At 47.0% G+C, this 16275-nt stretch overlaps 5 protein-coding genes and 1 non-coding gene across 6 annotated transcripts; 3 read left to right on the top strand and 3 right to left on the bottom strand.

Annotated features, from left to right (window-relative positions):
- Positions 1–670: 670 nt before the first annotated feature.
- Positions 671–4848, top strand: FOMMEDRAFT_166860 (TPR-like protein; the record flags this gene model as incomplete). Its single annotated transcript, XM_007264986.1, has 16 exons — positions 671–698; positions 748–898; positions 956–1115; positions 1274–2212; positions 2273–2410; positions 2460–2547; positions 2607–2708; positions 2755–3092; positions 3149–3254; positions 3308–3414; positions 3467–3590; positions 3650–4081; positions 4133–4257; positions 4316–4421; positions 4474–4550; positions 4607–4848. The coding sequence occupies 16 exons, from the start codon at positions 671–673 to the stop codon at positions 4712–4714; spliced, it is 3129 nt and encodes a 1042-aa protein (XP_007265048.1). The 3' UTR covers positions 4715–4848.
- A 362-nt stretch (positions 4849–5210) lies between these two features.
- On the bottom strand, positions 5211–7241 carry FOMMEDRAFT_166859 (MFS transporter; the record flags this gene model as incomplete). The annotated part of the gene is made up of 9 exons (XM_007264985.1): positions 6916–7241; positions 6638–6848; positions 6476–6581; positions 6270–6417; positions 6172–6221; positions 6016–6113; positions 5764–5965; positions 5332–5715; positions 5211–5271 (listed from the first exon to the last, which is right to left on the bottom strand). Exons 1-9 carry the CDS (start codon positions 7174–7176, stop codon positions 5211–5213), a joined length of 1521 nt encoding a protein of 506 aa, XP_007265047.1. The 5' UTR covers positions 7177–7241.
- A 317-nt stretch (positions 7242–7558) lies between these two features.
- Positions 7559–7638, bottom strand: FOMMEDRAFT_t24. Its single transcript has one exon. It is a non-coding gene; the product is annotated as a tRNA-Glu (tRNA).
- A 1690-nt stretch (positions 7639–9328) lies between these two features.
- FOMMEDRAFT_154493 (uncharacterized protein) lies at positions 9329–9565 on the top strand (the record flags this gene model as incomplete). The annotated part of the gene is made up of 2 exons (XM_007264984.1): positions 9329–9427; positions 9512–9565. The coding sequence occupies 2 exons, from the start codon at positions 9329–9331 to the stop codon at positions 9563–9565; spliced, it is 153 nt and encodes a 50-aa protein (XP_007265046.1).
- Positions 9566–12367: 2802 nt separating this feature from the next.
- FOMMEDRAFT_105495 (uncharacterized protein) lies at positions 12368–13167 on the bottom strand. The gene is made up of 3 exons (XM_007264983.1): positions 13092–13167; positions 12986–13030; positions 12368–12917 (listed from the first exon to the last, which is right to left on the bottom strand). Exons 1-3 carry the CDS (start codon positions 13148–13150, stop codon positions 12395–12397), a joined length of 627 nt encoding a protein of 208 aa, XP_007265045.1. The 5' UTR covers positions 13151–13167; the 3' UTR covers positions 12368–12394.
- Positions 13168–14030: 863 nt separating this feature from the next.
- On the top strand, positions 14031–15850 carry FOMMEDRAFT_105492 (Aldo/keto reductase; the record flags this gene model as incomplete). The annotated part of the gene is made up of 8 exons (XM_007264982.1): positions 14031–14178; positions 14376–14407; positions 14467–14622; positions 14681–14854; positions 14926–15012; positions 15119–15202; positions 15288–15447; positions 15518–15850. The coding sequence occupies 8 exons, from the start codon at positions 14031–14033 to the stop codon at positions 15676–15678; spliced, it is 1002 nt and encodes a 333-aa protein (XP_007265044.1). The 3' UTR covers positions 15679–15850.
- Between the last annotated feature and the right edge of the window lie 425 nt (positions 15851–16275).

Genomic DNA, 16275 nt, shown 5'->3' with positions numbered 1-16275 from the left:
GCTTGACTGGGGAGGGTGGCTGGGACTGTAGTGTCTTTGGCATAGGACAGGAGAGGAGTGAATATACATAAAGGGAATAAATATTTCAGGAGACAATAACCAGATAGGAAGAGTCAAGTTTAGTAAGCCATACATTGAACAGTAAAGAACAGGAGTAAAGTTTTGCTTTGCTTGGACTGCCAGAAACTTGTAAAATGTACTATGCAAGTGCTAGCTAATATTCAAAGATCCTTAAAGGAGTATGATCTGTTTTAGTATAGTGAGCTAGAGATATGGGAAACGAGATTTGAGACATTAGTTCAGGTTATTCAGGTCCGGAGTCCAGTCCGGGTCCGGACGAGTCCATCAGTCCGGGAAATTTCTCAAAATGATGGACCCAGGACCGGACCTCTCCTGGACCCATGAGGACCGGACTGTAGAGGACCGGTCCATCAGTCCAGTCCTGCGTCCGGACCGAGTCCGAGCGGTCCGGGACCGGACATCAGCAACTATAGCTGTGGGTATTTATGTGACTGAGAAACTCACGTGCACTAGTGCTGTTCTAATTTTGAAATTGAATCACAGCAGTGACGATTTGAAACTTCTACTTACATCTTACAAGAACACCAGCTCTAATCCGTTGCACGTTTTTACTTTTCTGTAATCACTCGACTTTTATTGTATTGCTCGCATGTATACTGAAGATGAACAAGGTATCTGTTCGTCTTTGTCTTGCACAAAAGTAACAGTAAATTGATAGGAAGTTAGACTATGCTGCTGAAAGTGGATCGTCGGGCTCAGAGTCCTTGTCAGATAGTTCTGAGGAGAGCCTGGAAAGCTTAGAAAATGGTGGTACCAATGCGCGCGATGTAGATGAAGGCGGTGGTAGTATTGAGAACCAGATTGAAGGTGACTTCGAGTGCGTTCGAGTCGAGAGTCAATCGTGTTCTTTCGGATACTAATGGTAATGTCATAGTCGTCTCATAGGGTTTATACAGGATACAGACGATGTGGCAAGCTCGGCAACTATAAGAAGGATATGGGATGCGCCGAGTGGAATGGACGTGGAAGAGGATTTCCAAGCTGATTTGCGTGCTGCGTCTGGGATTGGTCGAGTCAGGAAGGGCAAAGGACGTGTGAGTTATACAAATCGTTGCTGGAGCCAGGTACAGCCGCCCTTCAAACGACATTGAAGTATCAACAGCTGGAACTACTGTTAGGTTGTCTGAATTGCGAGTATTGCTGTACCTGGCTCCAGGCACTTGTCAAAAGCACTAGTTAACATCTTGAGTAGGGAAAAGGTCGACGGTTAGGTCCTGCTCTTTCTCATCAAGTCCGCGCTCTCGTTGGCGAAGGAAATGCCGCTTATGTTGATGGGAACTTGCAAGAAACAATTCGTATCATGACCGAAGTTATAAGGATTGAACCACGGGCTGCTTCTGCTTGGAGTGTCTTGGCAACATGCTACCGCGAATTACACGAGACTGAAAAAGCTCTCCAACTTTCGATAATTGGTGCGCATCTACGACACGATCCAGAAGAGTGGCATCAGCTTGCGCGTCAGTCGCAGGAATCTGGCCAAGCACAGCAAGCGCTTTATTGTCTTGCAAAAGCCATACGCCTCGATCCGACTAACTACGACGCAATCTGGGATAGAGCGTCCCTTGCGAAGGAACTCGGCAACCTTCCTGTTGCGCGTATCTCGTACCTCGCTATTCTGAAGCGTTTTCCTCATGATACCTTCGTTCTATCTGAGCTGCGACACATCCTGATTGAACTAGGTGAATTGAAGCTATGTGCTCAACTCTACCAAGATGCTTTGGATCACTTCACAACCATTTACCCTGACGGTAAGGTACCAGAACCGGCGTCTATTGCCATTGATCCATCGCTCACTGCGAGTGGAGGTGCCTTTGTTGGCCATTCGCAAGCCTCCTCTGATGCGTTTACTTTGATGGAAATACTTGTTCTTGCGGACCTGTACAACACTTTGGAGTGGTACGAGAAATCTATTAAAGCAATCCGTGCAGGGTGTCGTTGGTTACAAGGGCGTGCGAGGCAGAAATACTGGGATACATGCTCTGATGACAGAGAATATGACGTGGAAGGGTTTGTGCGAGAAGGTAGTGAAGACAACTTAGCAATCAAGCAAGGCTTCCATCCCCTTGATATCAACGCCAGGCATCGTCTGGCAATTGCCAGACTGAAAATAGGTGACATTGAAGAGGGACGGGTGAGAAATTTCTTCACCGTTGACGTTTTCTCAATGGAATTGATGACACGCGAGCTGTAGATGCATACAAGTATTATTTTGGATGAGAGTATTGTGGATTTTGCGCCTCTGTTCGCGGAGATTGCAGAGACATACTATGAACTCGCTATGTATTCTGAAGCGCGGCCGATTTATGAGATGCTGGGGTCAGATGCGACGGTGATTACAAGTTCATTCGCATAACGTTCATATCTCACCTTAGAGTCAGACGAGCAGCGTACATGTTCTTATGCAGGCAGCAGAGTGCAGGCGGAATTTAGGGGATATCAGCGATGCTATAGAAGTATATGAGCATCGTGCGTGTATCTCTGTCTATTTACTACGGAACTTCTGCAGGATTTATGGGCTTTTTCAGTCATCGCTACAGACCCATTGAACGACCAAGCGAAAATGAAGCTTGCAGAAATATATGAAGATAGTGGACATCCGAGAAAAGCCCTCGAACTTGTTTATCAAGGTATGCGCATATTTTGTTGAGACAATCGCGATCTGACTAGGCCTAGTTATCGATTCCCGCAAGAAACGCTCTGGACCTCCCAAAGACGACAGCGTCCCACGTGAAGACACTGCTGGTCCTGCGACGTCTCTATTTGTGGAGCGGAAGAAAGGGAAGGCTAAGCTGACAAGCTCTGTGAAGCCGCGAAGTACTCTGACGCGTGAACAAGTTCTTGAGATCGAGCTCCAGAACGAGCAACAGGCAAAGACGTGGTATGAGCGGGTGACGCAGTTATGGGACGCTATGCGTAGCGGGGAGGAGAGTGCGGAATGCAAATGGCTGGAAAACGCTGAGAAATTGCTCGAAATGTTTAGAGAAGCACGACATCTTTTCGTCTCGAGAGCTGTGGGTACCGTGTTGTGTTTAGATTCCATAACTGAATGCGCTAACGTAATGATTAGTCCAGACCTTATCGAAGGGTGGTGCGCTCATCAAAAGAGGCACACCGACTCGGACGAGAGGAAGACGACGAACAGAAGATGGCGTCTCGCCTTGAATTAGAAATAGGTCAGCGAATCTTTCGCTTCGTGCCCGCTACGCTAGCTAACTATGTCATGAAGAACGCGAGAAGGATGACAAGGAAGCGAGGAAGGCACAGTCACGAAAGGCGGAAGCGACCCAGTTTCGCGGTATTCATTTTGATGAGTGGCTTACTTTAGCTATGGAGGTTGGTGTCCTGCATTTGAATTTTTGTTTTGCTGACACTGTCCTTTTTTCAGTACGCCTTCCTCTTGACCCGGAGGCAACAGATCGACGCGGCAGAGGATGTTCTCCGGCATTTGATGATGTCGACGGCCTTTAATGGACAAAAGTATCAGGACACTCTTCGCTTGACTATTGCAAGTGGGTTGCAACCATTTTGCGCCAATAAATTAATGACTAAGCTGAAAGTATACGCATAGCATGTGCTCTCCATGCTCGGAGGTTCGCTACCGTCCTGCAAGTATTCCGCAGGCTCATGTTGACGTACCAGTTCAACAATGAGATTGTCCGGTTGTTCTTGGCGGCCCTTGCTAGTGGTCTATCTCCGGCGGATCAAATTGTCAATACTAGCTTTCAGAAGTTCGTCCTACGCGAGATACGTATTCATGCCGCTGCATTGGAAGGAAATGCTCACTGGACTCCCACGACACAACGCTTCATGATTACAACTCCAGCCTCCGGAAAAAAGGACCCTGACGAGGTTGAAGATGACGATGGCGGAGATGAACCCGAACGTTCAGTGAAAGATATCAGCGACGGAGGTTCGTCAAGACCGACGAAGAATAATCCTGTGATGCCTACCTTGTATGGGCAAAGTCTAATTATAGCGAAGAGTTACCAATCGGCACTATGTCAGTTGTTCATTTGTCCGCTATTTGATCAAACTTTCACGTGTTTCTCAGTTTATCTCCTGCATGCGTACGACTATTTTCCGAATGATCCGTTAATATGCATGACTCTGGCGGTGGCTTCTCTTGGGAGAGCTATGCAGCGTCAGTCCGACAACCGGAACTTCCTAATCACTCAGGTTAGTTCACGCCGCTCGAAAAGTTGTTCGCCAAGCTTTACCACGCTGTCCTATTCAGGCAATGGGATTTATGGCGAAATACAGAACGCTTCGGGGGCCAGCAGTTGATGACCCTCGCGCAGACGAGATTGAATACAACTTCGGTCGGGCTTTTCAACAGATTGGTAACGTTTTGACTTGTCCTTTGCTTTCTGGATGCTACTGATCCCTGGATAGGCTTGCTATCGCACACTGTCAAGCATTATGAACGGGTCCTTGACATTGTTGAAAAACGCCAGTTCTCGGATTCAGACGTGCGTATCGTGCCTGTTTCAAAATGTTAAAGCGAAACTTGCTCATGACGGTGCAGTTCATCGGTGTCTCGAGGGAAGCGGCGTATAACTTATGCCTAATTTATGTTACGACGGGCGCGACATCCCTCGCAAAAGCAATTAGTCAACGCTGGCTATCAATCTGATCCACTCTTCGGAAACGACACGGAATGCCTCCCGTAGTACTTCTTATTACACTCATCTTTTGCGACCGCGTCTCAGTTGATAATTGTAGACTAACTGAACATCAGTGTTGCTGTGCAACTTTCTATTCTACATCTATCAGTCCGTTGTGTCTTTCTGGGTTGGAGTGTGGATCGGCTTCGATCAACATTGATTCTTCGTTACGTGATTCTCTCCCTCGAGGTCGAGACAAGACATCAAGCCTCTCGATGGAACCACGTACATCTCGGGGAGAAAAGCATCAATCATTTAAAGATTGGTTTGGCAGAAATTGTAGTTGATGGTGGATATCGTCACTCCAACGCAACTGCGGCAGCGGCTCATCCACCACAACGCATTGAAGGTCCATTTGGTAACTCATGAGCCCAAAACATCGAGCATGTCAAATAACATTGTAAAAGAGATAACGATCAATGAGCAGAAGATACGACAACTGATCGATTCATTCATCAATTTTTTCTATGCTACCGCGTACTTTGAATGTGCGCGAATTTGCGCACCGTATTTGTAGAAAATGAAGCTGTGGCAAGGACTTTATTTTCAGCCATTATCAATCAGATGTCATTCGCTCGTCACTCACGGTAAAGGAGCCATGATAGCTGTCAGTCCAGCAAGAAGAGCTGTTGCACCGACTGTTCCGAGACGATTGTACATCTGCACCGCAAATAATGGGAAGCCTGCTGCAAAGGTACTGCGTAGGGCGCTGTTTGCAGCCATAGCACTGGCGGCGATCGGACGATACGCAGTAACGAGGTACGTAAATGTCGCGGTGAACACAAACACGATCCCAGTACCGAAAGGTATTGACCCAAGCATCGGGACGATCCAGTGCACGCCACGGAATGTAGTGAAAGCGATCCAGAAAAGCCCGACAGAGACAAGAATGCCACCCGGCATTCCTACTATTAGGCGCATCTCGGGTGGCGGATGACCATCGTGCTTGAGCGTCTCGCGTTTGTAAATACTACATACTTGTAAGGTCTGATTACTGTGTCCAAGCGGAATGACTAACCTATTCCAATAGGGCTGCGAGAGCGTCCCAAGCAACATACCAATCCCAATACCCAAGAAGCTGCAGCCCACCATTTGCAGGTTGAATCCATGCTTTTCACCAAAAATAATTGGAAACGCTTGGAAAGCAAGGTATAGAATTCCGAGGACAAGTGCAGTCCATAAGTCTAGAAGAAGTGCCATTCTATCAAAAAGCAAAAGTTCTTATAAAGATGTGAGTGGAGAGTTCAATGAACATGTTGTGAAGGCTTACCAAATGGTTTGTAACAACTGAAAAATATTGCATGGAATAATCCTTTATGCTCTAACTCTAATGGAGCGTAAATGTCCGAGTTATGGTGTTTCCGTAATCTGTGTACATACGGCCTCGTAAGAGTTTATTCGGGGAAGCGCATCGGTACTTCTTCACCTTCTAGCTTTATTCTTTAGGATGGCTGGCTCATACGTCTCCGGGACAAACTAAGAACGGGGTTATGAAATGCAATCCAAGACGGTAACATAACGCACAATCACTAAAGCAACAAGTTCTGTGAAGGCCCAGATAATTTGCATATAGTATGTCCAGCGCCAATTGGTGTTTTGGTTGATGAATCCAGATAATAAGGGTCCAATTACAGGTCCTGCAAAAGGCGAGATGGTATAGATCGCCATGGGCCTGGATTGAGCGGTATTCAATGCATGAAGTCCGTGAAGTAAAGCGAGCTTGCACGCACGTAGCCACGGCATCGTTCGTGAAGAGGTCACTAACGCTCCCACCTGCTACACTTAGGAAAGCCGACCCTACGAAACCGCTTACAAACCGGAAAATTAAAAACACAACTAAAAGATGATTAAAATCAGCGCAATGATAAACGGATGGTACTGTGCTAGCAAACCTATATTTGGTGCGAATGCAACCGGAAAAGAGAACACGACGAAGAGAAAGTACGAAACCCAGTACACGGGATTACGGCCATAGAATTCAGAAAGCGGGCCTAGGAGAAGAGGACCGATGCCCATGCCTTCGACGAAGAGGCTGATTCCGAGGATAGTCACTTCTTTTGAGACGTGGAATTCGATACTCTCGGCATCTTCAGCTGCCGATGCCTGTGATGAACGATATTCATAGTGTTTAGTAATAGTAAAAGAAATAATAATAATAGGAGAAACATACAATTGAGGAAGTGCACGTAGTACAAAATGCTGCCGAGCATATAACAACCACTGCAAGCCATTTGCGGAAAAGCGGTAGCTTCTTCGGGTCATCCTCTGGCTTGAGCTCCGTAAGAATCGTCTTCCCTTTTTCTTGTAATATGCTGTTGCGGCCCTCGTTTCCGAGCTCGGCCTTTCCAAGGACTTCGCTGGTTGTGCGGGCACTGGAAACACCGTTGCCGTTTACCATTGTAGATACATCACTGTGCGGCGCCGCATCCATCCTGCAGTGCTACTCTGAATAGCGAGGGCATGGGATATACGTGAGGTGACTCCGACGAGGAGCGGAGACGGAGCAGGCAATCGTCGTGCATCGGTCAGCGTGGGTGGATGCTGACTGTAACTAGCACTATTGTAAGTTAACGGAACATGAATTTATCCGTCATCGGAACAACCGCGGTCCGGAAAGTCTAGTACTAGTAGTAGCAGTAAGTAGTATTTTTTAGGGATCATGCCTGCATGTGTGAATATGCCGGTACAGTTATTCAGAACTGAGCTCGAGTGGAGCGTACAGTACTGTGAAGGAAGACACAGAAAAAGTATTGTTAACGCGTCCGCAGTGGAAAAAGAATATGACGAAAAAGTTGGAATTCCTAGCCTCCTTATTCGGATACGGGGAATCGAACCCCGAGCTGCCGCGAACCAAATTGAGAGGCGGCAATGTTAGCCGTTACACCATATCCGATACCGAAGGAAGTGCTTCATTTACGAACATATTTTACACTATAATATATCTTCTCCATAACCTTGAAAGTAGTCGCACTGCCAGCAGAACTGCTTTATCAGTTCTTTACATGCCGTCGTTGTGAGGTACTGTCCCAAGTCTGATAGCAATCAGTGATTTGTGTTGTTCGAGTAGATGCACGCTTAGTCATAAACGTCTTACTAGGCCGAGATGGTCGCTTAGTCGTCCTCTTGTGCACATCATACGGATAACAAGTTCATTCGACTCGGGATGTATCGAATGCTTCGTTCCCTGGAATATCGAGTAAGTAGTCATGCCCTGTGTGCATAGAGTAGGGAAAGTTTGATCACAGCGCACTTGTGCTTTCGGGAGCCTGAGATTGGCAATTGCATCCAGCAATGGGCTTCTTGGATACGGAAACACTAACATCAGCGATCTGTTTATCCCACAGAACAAGTTTAGAGGGAGTAATACATCATACATCCCTAATTCTCGTCCGCCAAGAATGATACCCGAAACCTGGTCTGTGGCTATGGTTGCTGTTTTGTTTGTGATTCCATGCATTTAATTTTTCCGTAGCTATCATTGACTGATATTTCGCGTAGTGTGGAAGCAAACATGCTGGGCTATGCATTCAATTGCACGTGCATTCTTCTTTGCACAAGAGCTGCCCTGAGCAGTATCACCGTATTGACGGCTCGAGGTCGGCTGGAATCACTACCATGGATCTTCGCATTCTCCATTCCAGGCCAACTTTGTTCTGTCCCCCCTCTGGGACGCCTCGGAGTTCATGGACCAGATACCGTTTTGTGTTGCACTTTTCCTAGCCTGACCATCGATGCTGTCACAATCGACACGAGCACGTTCGTTTGATGCAAACTTGCAAGAATTTAGCTCCGCCTGGATCCGAATCAATAGGTAGACGATGTTCGCGCAACGAGATAGAAAGTTGCATCGCAGCGTCGCCAGTTTCTTGGTTCTACCGTCATCAATGGACATTATCATGTTTACCGGGCGAAGGGTTTGGCATTGACTTGGTTATCTCCTTGCTCCGCCTGTACTTTTAACAGCAAGCTGGGGCTGTAACGCGGCAAGTCATCTACGGTTCTTTGAACTGGTCGCACTCGCATGACCATCACAGCACAGGTGCTAATGCTGCAATGTGCTCATCATGTGTACACTAACTTTGCCAGCATTAGACTGGTCAGTGTAATATCATGTCCTCCCTCCCCCCGTAAATTCGCCGGGTCCCGCTTCGGAACAGCGACTTTCTTGGAAACGAAATATTGCCGATAGTCGCATTCCCAAAGCCTACACGGCTTGCATGGTCTAGTCGTTCATCAAGATAACAGATTCTACACGAGGCAATTGAGAATGGATACTTGGAATGATGCGTGCCTCTTGAACGGGATAGGGGGAAGACACGGCGGCTTAGCACGCACCTTCGGATACCAAAATATGACCGAAGGCAGATATCCTTTGTGATCTATACCGAGGACTCCGAATAGCATCCAGGGTCAATGAATTTGTGCATCCAGAATTATGCAAAAGGATTATCGAGTTATCCCGGTCTGAACGGCATTTACAACTCTCTTACAGCTACTGATCGCTTAACTACGACATACGCAGCCCATGGCAGAATATTCAAGTCTGATTTAATCGAATTTCCGCATCGCCATCCTTTACCGAAATGTCGGTCATGTCTCCCTCAACGTCTGCTGCGAATAGAGAACGAACATTGCGCGCTTTGCGAGTCCTAGATGACTTAATGCGAGATTCACAAATTAGCGTTAGTAAATGGAACCGCTTGCAGTACTGGGTCCTGGATATAATCTTTGCCGCAATTTCGCGCTGATGCGCTCAAATCTCCAAGTCTCCAAGGGAGCCAATGATGCTAACCTCAAACCAACCCAATCGTGACTCATAGCCTGTTCCAATCATTCGGCCCTTGGTATAGCAACATGAAGTGTACATATGGCGTTGTATCGGGACCACATGCACATTGGTTCTTGAAACGTACATGTGGCGTTTACAACGTATCCGATGCTATCCGAGTTGGAAAACAATATCCGATAAGTTCTTTCTCTAACACTGATCAAATCTGGGACTGACATAGCTGAATGTGGTGTACTACTTCCCACCATACTCGTTTCACTCTGTGAAGATTGCTTTTCGAGTTTGCGGCTCGGGACTGCTGCATACATCATAAATACATGGAACCTCATTCCGAGCAGTCCGTATAAGGTAAACTTTGCGTGCAGCTTCTTTGGCTGGGATGCTACAATGTCATGAAGTTATATGGCATTGTAAGCCCGCGTTAACCCGTCTTGTCATGTATTTGATAATGGCAGCGATGCCGTAGCACTTGTTTTTAGTTGTGCTCAGGTCAAATTTCGGCATATTGACCATCGAACGCCTGAATTCCTTCCCATAAAGCCCTGACGCGCTGAAGATTTCGGTCTTTAACGATGTCGTAAAATACTAAATGAGATTATAGTGTGTCCCGCCCAGTGTTATTCTGATCGAAATCGTTTCATTCAGTCTTTCATCTTGTCACTGAAATAGAGTGTCCGTGAAACTCGCTTTACAGAGACTTTGTTGCACCAGATTTCTTTCGTGAAATGCGAGGAATTCGTTTCATGTATTCCATTTATCCCTCTAGGCTGAAGCACCGAAGTATTGAAGATGCCTTCTCAGAATTCCTTCTGACACCCTATGTGACTGAGCGCTCAACCGCTATTAATTAAAACTGGCGAACACTCTGATGCTGCTCTGCCATTGCAAAGACGTCAGGGCTATCTTCTCTGTCGATTTTCGGCTCTCCAGTCTGTCAAGTGATCAGCCCTAGTGGTTCAAGTCAAGCTCTCTGACTTCCACTGATAAACTACCTTGCTATGCCACGGCCTCTTCCTGGAATATATTGTATAATCTGACACAGCTATCCGGCACAATGCAACCTGGCGCTCTACCATCTTAGCTGCGATGTTCAAGCTGACTTAAGTGCTAAGAGCATCGCTGATAGGCATATCAGGGACTTGTCTCTATCTCTTGCCTAGATTGTTCGAAATTTTCTGGGAAATCTTCGGACTCGTTTGGCCGTTTGTTCCAGACAATTTTGACACTGTATATGCAAAGTTAGCCTTTAATTGAGCTACTTCTAGCGCATGACCACACTTCGGTCTTTCAACTTCATGCCTCAGAGGTGTCAAAGACACCGGTAAGAAGCCTCGATGAGCTACTTCCTTGTTGAGCCCGGATGACACAGGTAGTCTCTGATTCTGGGAGTGTCTTCCGGTTATTCGGTCCTGCTCCCAGCCATCAAGCCTCCCCTCTTGTGTCAGTGTTATAACCGCGAATCGCTAGAACAAGATCTCCTTGTTTGCCGTGAAGTCATATTTATCAATTGTTCTTGGCACAATTCTGAAAGTTTGGAGCTGTTGTAGACGTCAGAAAGGCTGTAACCTTTAGACTTTGACACAATGGCACCTGTTCCTGCTGTTCCTGCTGTTCCTGGACGTTCCTGGTACCGCGGAAAATTCCCCGCTGACGTGAAACGGTGTTTGCGAGTCGGCCAACTCTGCAAGGCTACAATCTCGTCCCGGCGGATGACACTACGTAGTAGAAGACGTCCCAATCTTGATCTATGATTTACTCGTCTCTGTTGATGACAATTTTGACAGCAAAAAATAGACTTTTGTTCCTTCCGAGTGCAAATGGTTAGGCCCGCCGTACTGCCTCAGTCCGGAGGTCATGCTAGAGCGAGTTGGCTCCGAGGTTCCTAGTGCTCTAGCACGAGCAGCAGCACTGGTACAACTCGGTGTACCAACGTTCGCGCTGATAATACCGGATAACGATGGATTGTCGGATCTACCTCTGTGGCTGAATTGACAGAATATTGGAAACACGACTATATCGGCTTCTGTTCCGAATTTGTACACACAGAGAAGGAAAGAAGAGCAGGGAAGTGTGGGCAGGTGGGAGGTGGGAAGGGAGCCCGTGCAGCTGGGGATCAAGGTTCTCTCAAACATCCATGGCCGCGGGATACAGTATATGAGACAAGCAGGAAGGTAAGGAAGGAAGAGAAGAGAGGATATGGTTCATTAGACAGCTATGCACAGATGCAATAAATTCACGCGGCGCATTGAACCTGTACTTCGCGAAGCCTGATGTTCTGTGGATAATCTATTTGGATTGTAAGAGAACATGACAGACAAGACACACAGAGAGGGCTGAGAGACAAGGACAAGTCCCAAATTGAGATGAGAAATACAAACAAACATCAACCGTTACACGCGTTGCCTGAAATGAACTCTGACTTGTGCATCCATCATGCAAGTGCAAGCAAGCTAGTGCAAGTGCCATACTGAAGCCAGTGTTACCGCTAGCGCCATTATCCGGTCCACATGCACATCTCGAGATTCTCGTCTCATTTCAAGCGGAGACTACTAAAATTGTTGTTCTGATTCCTCGTCACCTGCTCTCACTGTCTCACAGCCCTCCAGCGCGCTGTGCAACCGAGACTGGACAGCAGTGTCTCCTCCCTGATTCCTTGGACCTCCTCTCGACCATGCATCGCAACTCGCCATCCCACATCTGCCAACGCCTGATACCGGTCGTTGTTGTCTCCAGCTGCGGGGCCCGGTCTACGCACTGTTGTTTTCATTTGCCACTCCTGTCACACGAGGCTATTTTATTTTTGCGTAACACACAGGATGTATCGGCATAGTTTATTGGAATAATTGAACATATCAGTATGCTACAGGTGTAAATAATCCGCGTTGGCACTTCCTCTGTAAAACGGGAACTCGCCGCCCCAGCTCTCCACCTCCGCTCGGCACTCCGTCAACGCCGCTCGGAGCTTCCGTAGTGCTGTTCTAGCAGTGTTAATATCTCGGACATTGCCCGCTGTGTATTCCTCTCGGCAGCTTTGAATTGCCTGGCTGACATCTGCATCGATGATAGCAAGGTCAAGGACCAGCCGGTCGTCTGCGTCCCACCGCAATCCAGCAGTTGCATGTACAATCCTAGACAGAGTATCTAGGCTTTCAAATCCCATGCCGGCACCGTAAAGCGTGCGTGTATATGACAACAGGCTGGTTAGACAAGCGCTAGGTGTGATCTCGACCCGTCCGTGCCGTTCTCGCTGTTCGAAGAGCACTGGTTGTTTGCTTATGCCCCGTTCCATGGATTGACTGAGGCAGCCGCGTGCTGCGGATACAAAACAAGCTGCAACGCTTGGTGGGCTTGTTGCGAGCATGGAGCGGACGATCGTTCGGAGACTGCAGGGAGATCATGGCTCAGATCAGTACGTGTCGCAGTTCGATGCTCATGACAAAATCCAACTTACTCGTCGAGAGATGCATTGGCGATCAAAGTATCGACCATTAGGTTTCTGGCAACGAACTGCAATGAGCGGTGCAGCATAGCGCATAGCATGAGTTGGCGGTACTCACACATGTCCGAGTGCGGGACGTGCGCTTATAGTACTAGTGTCGACTTCTGGAGCAGGCATTTGTCAAGATGAGATGGGGGATGATGTGCTCTGAGTGCAAGGCGATGGTACAGTTGAGCTACTGGCTTTCAAGCCACGCTTTATAGATGATCTACGCACGCGAAACTTTTATATTATCGGGCTTATAAAAACAAGAAGCCGACGTCAGACCCCTTTCATTGGCCCGAGTGTATCAGATGCCAGCACCGATCTCCATGATCATTGAGGCCGGACAGAATTGGAAATGATTACTTGAGAGACCTGAAACGACGTTGACTGGTTTCTAGCAGGACATCGAGACGCCGGAGCGCCGCGCTAAACTGAGCCCTGGTCGCTTATCTTGTCTTCGAAAAGAAGTACGTGACGATCAAGCCACGAGAGAGATGACATCCGGTCGTTGCTGTATTTGTCGTAGTCCCCCGGATGAGCGTGAGCAGGTCTGATTAGACTATTCATTCGTTGCACAGATTGTATCTGCCCTTGTTACGTGGTACATTTGAGCCTCTTCAAATTATCCTTGTCAGGGGAGTACACTTCCTCTGTCCGGCATTCAAACGGGCATGCATGTTACGAGGACAAATGCTTCTCGTTTCAACCGTAGTTCTTCATCTATCACCCACTACACCTGCGCCTCATCAGTCAATAAAGATCTCGATGTTGGAGCTACTGTCTTATTTACTTGACGAGTGACAAGGCCACTCGCATATTCCAACGAAGACTATTGCACAGCCGCTCCGGGATACATGGACTTAGCTAGTCATCGCGCATAAGCATACCAATCCCTTTCTATAAAAGGGTTCTTGGTGTTGCCAATGAACATCATTCCCCTAGCAAGCAGTTGCTTTGTTGCAACGGTTCAGTCAAGATACCTGAGGCTAAACGCTTAAGCTCTCTACAGACAATGGAAACCGTCAAACTTGGCCCTTTCACTGTACCTCGCCTCTTCGTTGGCTTGTGGCAATTATCTAGCAATGCATGGGGAACGGCACCAGTCAGCAAGATTCGCTCCGAGATGAAGCGACATTTTGACGAAGGCTTCATTGCATTTGGTATGCTGGACTGTAATTTGCATGAGCTTTTTCACTAACATCCAATTGCCTTAGACATGGCAAGTCTGATTTATGCACCTCTGTGCCTCAGGTCGATATACTCATCTTCGTCTCGACTCTTTCAAAACATTTACAGGGTAAGTTCTCCTTGGCAGTCATAGACAAAGCATGCACGTATGAGACTTACGCATCATTAGCTGACCACTATGGCAGCGCCGAACTTCTATTTGTCAGTCGTTTTCCCGCTTATGCGTTTCCCTCGGCGTTCACGTCACTTTACACTTGCAGGGTGAATTCAGGCAAAGCTTGGCCGATCCCACGAGCGTAGTCGGAGCCACAAAATGGTGCGTGTTCAGGCAAACGACTCCCACCCGGGCGGTCGTAGAGGCGGCGATCAATGAACGTCTCGTCCGGATGAAATGTCAATCAGTCGATATCCTCCAGGTACGCAACCTTCGTTCGGACAGTCTGCTCGGAACTGACCCTCGAGATTCTCAATCAGTTTCACTGGCAAGATTATTCCGACAAAGGTTACCTTGAGGCACTTACTCACCTTCAGGCCCTTCAGAGGGAGGGAATGATCAAGGCCATTGGACTGTGTAACTTTGACGCTATCAGGACAGACGAGATATGCACACAGCTGGGCCCAGGAGCCATCATTTCAAACCAGGTACAGGCAAGTGGTTTCTCGTCATTTTCGGCATCTTTACTCGCGAATGAAGCTTGTGAATTGTTTTCCATCAACAGTTCTCGTTGATCGACACGCGACCTTTGCACGGCATGGACCATGTGTGCGAGAAGCATGGAATCAAGCTCCTCACCTACGGAACTCTGGTATGTACAATCTGGGATCATCCTGTCTCCGTCCGACCTCGGATTTACCAGTCTGCGACGGCACCGCCCTGTTCTGCAATGCTGATCTTAAACCCGTGCATTGCAGTGTGGCGGGTTTCTCGCAGATGAATGGCTCGGAAAGCCGGAGCCCGAAGCATATCAAGGATCAATGACACCATCACAGCGGAAGGTCCGTGTTCCGGCTCAAACTAAATTTACATCAACTTCGTGGATTACTCATGCTTTGTTCCGATGCGCAACCCCCGTGATGGCAGTACTTGGACATGATCATCAAAGCGTGGGGTGATTGGATGCTCTTTCAATCGCTTCTTTCCGTGTTGCGAGCCATCGGAGACAGACACGGTGGAGTGAGCATCGCGAATGTGGCAACGCGATGGGTTCTTCAGCATCCCTTCGTCGGGGCCGTTCTTGTTGGTACGTAAGAACTACACCTTTCATTACTTCACCGTTTCATTTGTGAGCACCCCAAATTTCTTGATTCAAGGTACACGTCTCGGACTCTCAGCACACACGGAAGATAACCGTCGCGTATTTTCCTTCAGCCTGACTGGGGAGGACAAGCAACAGATAGAGGCAATCCTGGATCAATCAAATGGAAGGAAGCTTATCACAATCATCGGAGACTGTGGTGCAGAGTATCGTTGATTGTTTCATGTTTTTTTTTCCTGCATCGGTCACCTTCAATGCTTCTTCAGTCAATGAATCACTGTACCGATAATTCCGTACTTATTTGCATTTATTTGTGCTACGACAGTTCATAAATGTGTTTGCCAGTGCATTACTATGTTGTTCTGTTACAGTCTGCTTAATAATGAAGAAAAAGGTCACTTCCTGCTGTTCTTCTCATCATCTGAAAGTGTGTGTAAATTGAAGGAAGACTTTTCACTCTAAAACAGGATTATAATTCAATATATTATTTTACAGAAAGTTAAGTTTTACCATAATTATGATTATGCGAATTCAGCTGAATGACAATAGATTACAAATTCACTTATAACGGTAATGTATATATAAGTATTTTATATAAAAAGTGCAAAGGAAATACAGTATACATGAACTTTACTTAAAACATATACATAGTTATATAATAGTATAATAAAGAAATATATACTATACATAGTACACTGTTTGAATAAAGCAATTATATACTATATTAGATGTTTACAGATAATTCTTGCACTAAATTCCTAATAGTCTTCCTTGAAGGTTGCATAAGGACATATCTTACAATAAACATATTAT

The sequence above is a fragment of the Fomitiporia mediterranea genome (assembly GCF_000271605.1).
Source record: "Fomitiporia mediterranea MF3/22 unplaced genomic scaffold FOMMEscaffold_4, whole genome shotgun sequence".
Taxonomy (NCBI): domain Eukaryota; kingdom Fungi; phylum Basidiomycota; class Agaricomycetes; order Hymenochaetales; family Hymenochaetaceae; genus Fomitiporia; species Fomitiporia mediterranea.
Note: the sequence above shows the minus strand (reverse complement) of the source record. Positions and strands in the feature narration are given on the sequence as shown.

Coding starts and splice junctions, on each gene's coding strand:
- FOMMEDRAFT_105495 (XM_007264983.1), bottom strand. CDS start 13,150: ATGCCTGCTCCAGAAGTCGACACTAGTACTATAAGCGCACGTCCCGCA. Junction 13,031..13,091: donor CGTCCCGCACTCGGACATGT/GTGAGTACCGCC, acceptor GTTCGTTGCCAG/AAACCTAATGGTCGATACTT. Junction 12,918..12,985: donor GCCAATGCATCTCTCGACGA/GTAAGTTGGATT, acceptor ATCTCCCTGCAG/TCTCCGAACGATCGTCCGCT.